This window comes from Physeter macrocephalus, chromosome 11 (assembly GCF_002837175.3).
Source record: "Physeter macrocephalus isolate SW-GA chromosome 11, ASM283717v5, whole genome shotgun sequence".
Classification (NCBI taxonomy): domain Eukaryota; kingdom Metazoa; phylum Chordata; class Mammalia; order Artiodactyla; family Physeteridae; genus Physeter; species Physeter macrocephalus.
Genome location: NC_041224.1, coordinates 74,354,946 through 74,364,271, shown reverse-complemented (window position 1 = coordinate 74,364,271; position 9,326 = coordinate 74,354,946). Strand labels below are relative to the sequence as shown.

At 37.1% G+C, this 9,326-nt stretch overlaps 1 protein-coding gene across 1 annotated transcript in view; it reads right to left on the bottom strand.

The window, feature by feature from the left end:
• Positions 1-564: 564 nt before the first annotated feature.
• Positions 565-9,326, bottom strand: part of GABRG3 (gamma-aminobutyric acid type A receptor subunit gamma3) — a 390,022-nt gene continuing 381,260 nt past the window's right edge. Inside the window, exons 8-10 of the mRNA XM_024114961.1 lie at positions 6,939-7,135; positions 6,592-6,651; positions 565-846 (exon numbers count right to left, since the gene is read on the bottom strand). Coding sequence (XP_023970729.1) covers positions 565-846; positions 6,592-6,651; positions 6,939-7,135 — 539 coding nt within the window. The remainder of the gene's footprint in view (positions 847-6,591; positions 6,652-6,938; positions 7,136-9,326) is intronic.

Here is a 9,326-nt window from a genome sequence, read left to right as displayed (position 1 = left end):
GTGAAGTTATTAGATAAAAGAATGCCAACCAGTGAAGTTGGTGCCAGAGCAAAGAGGCTACAGAGAGAGAAAACTGGGTGGTAACTCAGTGCAGTTCACACTTGAACTCAGACGGCCTGGGTGCTGAGATCAGTATAGTGTATCTTGGCCAGCAGTGACTTCGCATACATGGAGACCGGTGCTGCCAAGGGTTGCACAGAAAAGGGTCAGAAAGGTTCGGGGCCTAAGAGAGCTTCTCAGATATTTGCTTGTAGGTTTCACAGATTTCTTCACAAGGAAAATAGGCAGCTGCTTCAAATATCCAAAAAAAATCACCACGTTACAGATTCATAAGGATTAGCAAGAACATCACTTTAAAACTCAATTAACCTGTTTGTGTGCTCGCATGTGTGTGTGTCTGAAATAATAGAATTATTTGCCACATACTCCTATGCTGCTCAAAGGTATTACATAATTTCAGATAAACTGAGTAGTATCTTTCCTTGCTACTCCAATTGATCACTATTGGTCTGGATAGAGCCAAAGTTTAGAAGGAAACTCTTCACTTATCACCAGGAGGAATATTTAGAGATACAGGTATCCCACCCAATAGACCAAGTTGAAGAGCAGGAACGATGTAGGGAAAAAGACACGAGAATATGAGTCTAGTTCCAATATGTCTATGTGAATACGTCCTTTTCTCCAAGATCCTGATTTGCATTCTTCATAACAGCAGAAGAAGCTCTGACAGTCTTTCCCATCCAGACACTCATACACACAGGTATCTTCAAATTCTTGCCAGTACATGGAATTGTTTAGGGTAACCGTTGCCGGTGGTGGTGGACTCATATCAAGGAGAGAATAGTTCTGCTGGCAACAAGAACAACACAAATATCAACATGAGATGAATCAAGAACAGCCGGAGGTGATTCAAGCAATAAGTACAGTTTATATCTTCAATAAATAAGGAGGACAGTGCCATACCCTACGCCCACCCCCATTGCTGCTCTGAAGAGTTCAGTCTTTGCAAATCTTGTATTTCTTGGGTTACTGATAAGGGAGAATAAGCATATTTTCAAATGTGTATTTGCCATTTCAAGACCCTGTTCTGCTTACTTCTCTTCTGATTTGGAGTATATACACACACATATACATATAAATTCCGCAAATGTTAAAAAATACATATAAAGTATTGGAGAATGTGTGTGTGTGTATATATATATATATATATATATATATATATATAAAGTGTGGAGAAGTAAAGTTCTTTTCTAATTATTATTATTTAATGCTTACTTCTCTTCTGATTTGGAGTATATACACACACATATACATATAAATTCCGCAAATGTTAAAAAATACATATAAAGTATTGGAATGTGTGTGTGTGTGTATATATATATATATATATATATATATATATATATATATAAGTGTGGAGAAGTAAAGTTCTTTTCTAATTATTATTATTTTATTTATTTATTTATTTATTTTACGGTACGCGGGCATCTCACTGTGGTGGCCTCTCCCGTTGCAGAGCACCGGCTCCTGACGCGCAGGCTCAGCTGCCATGGCTCACGGGCCCAGCCACTCCGCGGCGGCATGTGAGATCTTCCCGGATTGGGGCACAAACCTGTGTTCCCTGCATCGGCAGGCAGACTCGCAACCACTGCTCCACCAAGGAAGCCATTTTTTTCTGATTATTAAACAGTTTTTTTTTTAAAGTGTATGGGGATGATGAGAGAATCTTTTTGTTACATGCAATTCCGGTGAAAAATGAGTTTTCTTTGTGTGGATACCAGACATTGCTTGTCATCTCTAAATAGCCAAAATTTGTGTACAGTTGGAATGTTATGTGTTCTCCCTCACAAGCTCTCCTCCTGATGTTGGAAGTCAGTATGGAGCAGATAAAGAGACAGGACACTTCACAGTCACACATAAATGAGAATAGTTTGATTAAATATATTTGTAGCTGTGTGGAGTCCAACCACAGAGAAGCAGGTAGAGATGTAGAACATTCGGTATTACTACTGGTAACCTTTGGGGACATCCTTTTAATTGGAAAGTGATTGTGTGTGAAGACTGACATGAATCAAGATGTCCTCGTCCTACTGTGCACAAGTCAATAGCCAATCAGGAGCATCATGGTGCAGCTGTCTACTTTCATCTACAATTCTGGGTCATGGACAGAAATGAAGATCTTGCTCTACCTTAGGTTCTAAAGTGGATACATATCCTCCCTCTCCATGAGAGGGTGTAAATATCACCTGGTTTCTTGAAAAAAACATATTCCTGAGTGTACTCCTGTACATTTGAAGTATTGGTATCTTTCCAACAAGCTCTAGCTTGGAAAATATCTGCCTTTATTAAATATGGCACATGAGTCTTGACAGTATTCAAGCCAGATTTTCATCATTTTATTTCTTCAACCCTTTGTACCTGGGTAGGGTCACACAGAGAAGCTCAGCCATTACAGGCAGGCAGGCCCCACAGAAGGAGCTGATTCAAAATGCACATCAGAAGCCTATGCAGGGAGACAGCTCACTAGAGAGTCAGAGGGTGCTCAAGCACGTCCCAGGCTAAAAACAAGATATCTGGGACAAAGGAACACTACACGTTAAAAAATGCATTCCACAAATTTGTCAAGAAAATTTCAAACTGTGCCCTAAATAGATATTTTTTTGGAGGAGGTTTATTTTTTTACATCAGTATGTTTTACTTTATATTTGGCAATTGTCCTAATGTTCTTTAGAGCAAAAAAGGAAAAAGATTATGGTTTATCGATCAATACAAAATTTCGTCTTGTGCTTAGCTTTTATGCCCATTTACTGTTTTTTTTAACCTCTTTATTGTAGTATAAGTTTTTATAATGTTTTGTTCCGCTGCATAAATAAAGTGAATCAACTGTAGGTATACAGATCTCCCCATATCCCCTCCCTCTTGCGTCTGCCTATCATCCTCTCTATCCCACCCTTCTACGTGTTCACACAGCACCGAACTGATTTCCCTGTGCTATGTGGCTGCTTCCCACTAGCTATCTACTTTACAATTGGTAGTGTATATATGTCAATGTTACTCTCTCACTTTGTCCCAGATTACCCTTTTTCTCCTCGTGTACTCACGTCCATTCTCTAGGTCTACGTTTTTATTCCTGTCCTGCCACTAGGTTCATCAGAACAATTGTTTTTTGAGTCCACATATATGTGTTAGCATACGTTATGTCTTTCTGACTTACTTCTCTCTGTATGACACATTCAAAGTCCAGCCACCTCATAACAAATGACTATTACGTTTCATTTTATGACTAATCCATTGTACATAATACCACATCTTCATTCATCTGTCGACGGGCACTTAGGTTGCTTCCATGACCTGGCTATTATAAAGAGTGCTGCAATGAACATTGAGGTACATGTCTCTATTTGAATTATGGTTTTCTCAAGGTATACGTCCAGTAGTGGGATTGCAGGGTCATAGGGTAGTACGTTTTTGGTTTTAAAGGACCCTCCATACTGTTCTTCTTAGTGGCCGTATCAATTTACTTTCCCACCAACAGTGCAAAAGTGTTCCCGTTTCTCCAAGCCTTTTTAGCATTTATTTGCAGATTTTTAGGGGATGTCCATTCTGACCGGTGTGAGGAGAAAACTCGTAGTTTTGATTTGCATGTTTAACATCCTTTCATGAGTTTGTTGGCAATCTGTGTATCTTCTTTGGAGAAATGTGTATTTAGGTCTTCTGCACATTTTTGGATTGGTTTGTTTGTTTTTTGAAATTGAGCTGTATGAGCTGCATTTTGGAGATTAATCCTTTATTAGTTTCTTCATTTGAAGGTTGTCTTTTTATATATATGTTTTGATATATATAGTTTGCTGGGCAAAAGCTTTTAAGTTTCATTAGGTCCCATTTGTTTACTTTTGGTTTTCTTTCCATTTCTCTAGGAGGTTGGTCAAAATGTATATTTCTGTGATTTCTGTCATAGAGTTTTCAAAGCTTTTGACATAATTCAACACCCATTTATGAAAAAACTCTCCAGAAAGTAGACGTAGGGGGAACCTACCTCAACATAATAAAGTCTATATATGACAAACCCACACCGTCCTCAATGGGGAAAAGTTGAAAGTATTTCCTCTAAGATCGCGAAGAAGAGAAATTTGACTACTCTCACTGCTATTATTCAACAACATTTTGGAAGTTTTAACCAAGGCAATTGGAGAAAAAGAAATAAAAGGAATCGAAATCAAAAAGAAGCAGTAAAACTGTCACTGTTTGCAGAAAACAAGATACAACACCTAGAGTACCCTAAAGATCCCACCAGAAAATTGCTAGAGCTAGTCATTTAATTTGGTAAAGTAGCAGGATACAAAATTCATGCACAGAAATTGCTCGCTTTCCTATACACTAACGATGAAAAATCTGAAAGAGAAATTAAGGAAACATTCCAATTTACCACTGCAACAAAAAGAAAATTTCTAGGAATAAACTTTCCTAAGGAGACAAAAGATCTGTATGCAGAAATCTATGACACTGATGAAAGAAATTAAGGAAGATACAAACAGATGGAGAGATATATATCAAGTTCTTGTGTTGGAAGAATCAACATTGCGAAAATATACTGCTGAAAGCAATCTACAGGTTCAATGCAATCCCTATCAAACTACCCACGGCATCTTTCACAGAACTAGTATTTAAAAATTCACAATTTGTATGACAACACAAAAACTACGAATAGTCAAAGCAATCTTGAGAAAGAAAAACGGAGCTGGACATACTACAAAGCTACAGTAGTTAAGAGAGTATGGTCCTGGCACAAAAACAAAATTAGATCAATGGAACGAGAGAAAGCTCAAAGATGAACTCATGCCCACGTGGTCACCTTATCTTTGAAAAAGGAGGCAAGAATATACAATGGAGAAAAGATAGTCTCTTCAGTAAGTGGTGCTGAGAAAACTAGACAGCTACAAGTAAAAGAATGAAATTAGAACACTTCTTAACACCATACAAAAAAATAAAATCAAAATCGATTATAGACCTAAATATAAAGCTTGACAATATAAAATTCTTAGAAGAAAATAAAATAGATATTTTACTTAACGAGTGTCCAAGGTCATCTTCAGCCCAGCCAGATTCCTTCCCTACTCACTCCTGTTTCGCCTGTTTGTATATTGCAGCAATGTGACGTCGTCAGAACCGTTGTGCTTCCTGGCAGTAGGTACTACTGCACACTCAAAGTGGACTAACCTTGTATATTATGGATTGGGAAACCGAGGCACAGAGTTGTTTGGACAAGTTGCCCCAAAGCAATGTATAGTAATCAGTGGAGCCAGCTGCTGACCCTCATAGCTCTTTTTCTCTTTGAATTGTTTTTCTATGTAATTTCTTCAAGGTCATTACACTTTTCTGCTTAAAAAATGAATTCTTCTAGCTTCGTAGCTATTCCTTCTTTTGACAGTATCATTTTACACCAATGAGGTCATTTAACCTCATTCTTTCTCCACATCCACGACTCTGGCTGTGTGAAACCTGGAGGAATATAGAATGTGCTCTCCGGCCTCAGGCTATATGTTCTGATTTGTCTCTGTTATTCAGCATCATCCACTCCCACCTGTTCGCCATTACCTTTCAGTGTGTTGTTATTTGGTAGCATTGCTGGCCAAGACTATATGTTCACTCTGTAAAAATGGCCTCACCTTCTGTCAGAACTACAATGATACACACTTGAAGAGGATAGATAACTACACAGTCTCCTGATGAAAATTGGCTGAAATGCACTGAACATAAGGTGCTGAACAGTAGTTAGAAAACCACCTGTGGTGTATGCGTGGGCATAAATTATTGTCAATTTGTGATTTCACATGTATAAAAGAATACAAATATATGTTAAAATTGTTTTATCATAAAAGCGGTAGCTCACATCAATGATTTAAAGACATATTTTTCAATTTTTCTATAAATTCTTAAATTAAGCCATACACTCAATATTCAATATTTGTTATTAAATATAACAATTTTTTAAAAATTGTGAAGCCTTAATCAATATTTAACAGGCCTTATGTTTTCAACATCTCTGCGTCCTTTCAGTAGAATGGGTGTTGTGAGGATAAATGAGTTGATACATGCACCGGTGGAATGCATTTTGGCAAAACCTTAGCAATTTTTGGCCTAGCCATTCTGCCTCTGGGAATTTATACTAAGTAAATAGTTAAAAGTATGTACAGAACTGTAAAGATAAAAATATGTTTAAAAGTGAAAAGGTGTGGATTAGCCCCGTGTCCAGCCAAGATTGTGCATCAATCATGATCATATGATACAATTATTAAAATGATACTATAAATTAATATTTTGACCCAGAAAGGTATTCATAATTATTTTTGAGTTACAGAAATATATATGCTATACACTTTTACTCGGGGAGGGGTAGAAAAAGTGATTTTTTTTCCCTTTATTTTCCAAATTTTCTGAATTGGACATATTTTAAAGAATAAATACATTTTTGACAGGAGTACATGCATTATTCATTGGCCTCAAATAGGTGCATATGTAAACAATAATATCTTTCAATTGTAGTTTATTCAAAGTTCTCAGAAATATTGGCACTTGCAATGCTATACGTACAGAGGGGGCTTGTAGGCTTAAGTGTTCATGAATCCATCTTGAGGAATCTGGATATAGTAACTACAAGGAAATCAGAAAAAGTATTTAGAAAACTACTATGGAAATCTGCATTACAATCACTGGTAAAGAGTAATCTTTAAGGTATGATTACATCAGTCCATGCCACTGGTAGGTGAAGCTGAAGAGTGCTTGAATGTCACATTCCTATCTTCGGAATACCTGTGATTTTTTTAAAAGACTTCTTAAACTATTTATATCATGTTGTATAAGATCCTATGAATAAGAACTATTTACTTCAAAATATCCTCCCACTACCCTCCCAGAAAATCTTTGTTACTGGTACTCACCGATGTCTTTTTCTTAGTGGTGGCTGGTTTTCTACAACTTGAATAGTAGTTGAGGGTAGCATACTCCATCAAAGCAGCAAAGACAAATAAGAAGCAAACTGTCACGAAGAGGTCCATGGCTGTCACATAGGAAACACGAGGCAAGGACTTCCTTGCTATGGTGCTGAGTGTGGTCATGGTCAGCACTGTGGTTATGCCTGCACAAGGGGCACATACCAAGTTGTGAAAGGGGCCACACAGAATCCCTCCATTCCAACACAGTGTTTTATTTTTATGTGACTACTTCTTGACATTGTTTAATTTTGTAAGCGTTTCTATAAAATGTTTTATTATAGTCTTCACATTAACATTAAAATACCTGAATTAAGTTGATAGCTTTCATTTTATTGATATTCTCCTATTGTTTGACATTTTACCTCTTAAATAGATTTTTAATGAAAATACAGTATGCAGTCCCCTATACTTTCTGTCAGTTCCTCATCTCAAACATTTCTACCCAGTAAACCATTTCTTGTCTTCTTCTCTCTGCAATTTGTAAACTCTTTTTCTTGAAGACCCAGCTGGAATACCACTTTTTCTGAGGCAAACGGCTTTGTAGTATCCCAGGCAGATCTGATAATATGTACAGCTTCACTACTCCCGTATCTTCCATGTACCTCATTCTTCTGCTTTTCATATGTCTTTGCATTCCGTCTCCCTGAACAGACTGTGTGATCATTAAGAGAAAAATTGTATCTTGTTCATCTTGCTTGCCTATTACCTAACATTGTGCATAGTATTCTAGGCATTTCAATAAGTGCTTTGCATAAGTGTAATGATTCGTTGTTTGGTTAGTTAACTAATCACACTCGATTCAATCTATTTCATATATGTCAGCCAACACTAAAGATTTAATCAAACACTGGAAAAAAATTGAGTCATACATGTAATGGATAGTTTAGAAAGAAAAACAAGAAAAGGGAATGGAGTCTACTAAAATGAAGAGTGAAATGACGGGATGATTATCATGTGAAAAATTTAAGGCTATCTCTCCCCTAGATGAGCCCGCAGGAAATTAGAACAAGCTAGAGCTGTCAGACAGGCAGGCTAGTGACATAGACAACAGAATCACAAGAATATGCATTTTAATACTCCACCTCTGTGGTTCAAACCGAGTACTATAAAATACCTGCCCAGAAGTACTAATCAGGGGATCAGGTATACATGACAGATACACACACTTTAGGTACCACCTTTGGAGTTTGCATCCCAGCTCCAGCTGAGTGTCTCCCTGGCCTGGCAATCAGCAAGGGCCAGTTGTAGAATGAGTCAAACAGCACAGCATAAACAGCTTGACCAGGTGTATAGGATAATGAACTAGAAGTCAACATCTTCAGCCTTGCTCTGTGCCTTCTCAACATTTGATCATATGAAGTTACCTTGTTTGAATCAGTTTCTTTAATCAGTTCAGTGAAAATGGAATGCCAGGCTCTCCTTGCTGTAGGTGAGCAAGTTGGGATACTTTTTGTAAAAATGCATTGTAAATTTGAAGTCTATTGTTGGCAGGTATTTTTATGAAAGATTTCGTAATAAATATATGTCCTACTTAACATTTTAAAAAGTGGTGACCACGTCATGTCTACAGAAACTGTAGGTAGGTATTATTCACTAAATTTCAGTATTTTTACCTAATTTCTTCAAAGCGTTTTCAATCTCATCTTTTCATTTTGGAACACCAGTTGCAGTTGTGTTATACATCTTCATATTCTCAGAAAGATCACTGAGGTTCTGTTCATTCTTTTAAATCTTTTTAATCCCTCTCTTTTTCTGATTAGATAAATTTTATTCTGTGGTCTTCGATTATAGATGACCTTTTTCCCCCTGCCATTTTCAATCTGCTTTTAAGCTCATCTAGTGATTTTTTTTTCTATTCAACTATTACACATTTTATCCTAGAATTTCTTTTTTAATTATACCTACATTTGCTATTATCCGTCTGGTCATCTGGTAATTCATTATTGTCTTTTAAATCCTTAAACATTGTAATCATAGTTGCTTTAAAGCCCATGTCTGCTAATTCAACATCAGAGTTGCATTTTGATGACGTTATTCTTTGATCGAGTCACATTAACTTAATTCTTAGTAAATTTAGTAATTTTTTTACTGTATACACAATATTGTGGATGATACATTATAAAGAGCATTGACAGTTATATTTTTTAAAAGAATGTTGACTGCTTTCTTTTTCTTTTTTTTTTTTTTTTTTGTGGTATGCGGGCCTCCCTCTGTTGTGGCCTCTCCCGTCGCGGAGCACAGGCTCAGCGGCCATGGCTCACGGGCCCAGCCGCTCCGCGGCATGTGGGAATCCTCCCAGACCGGGGCGTGAACCCGGTTCCCCTGCATCGGCAG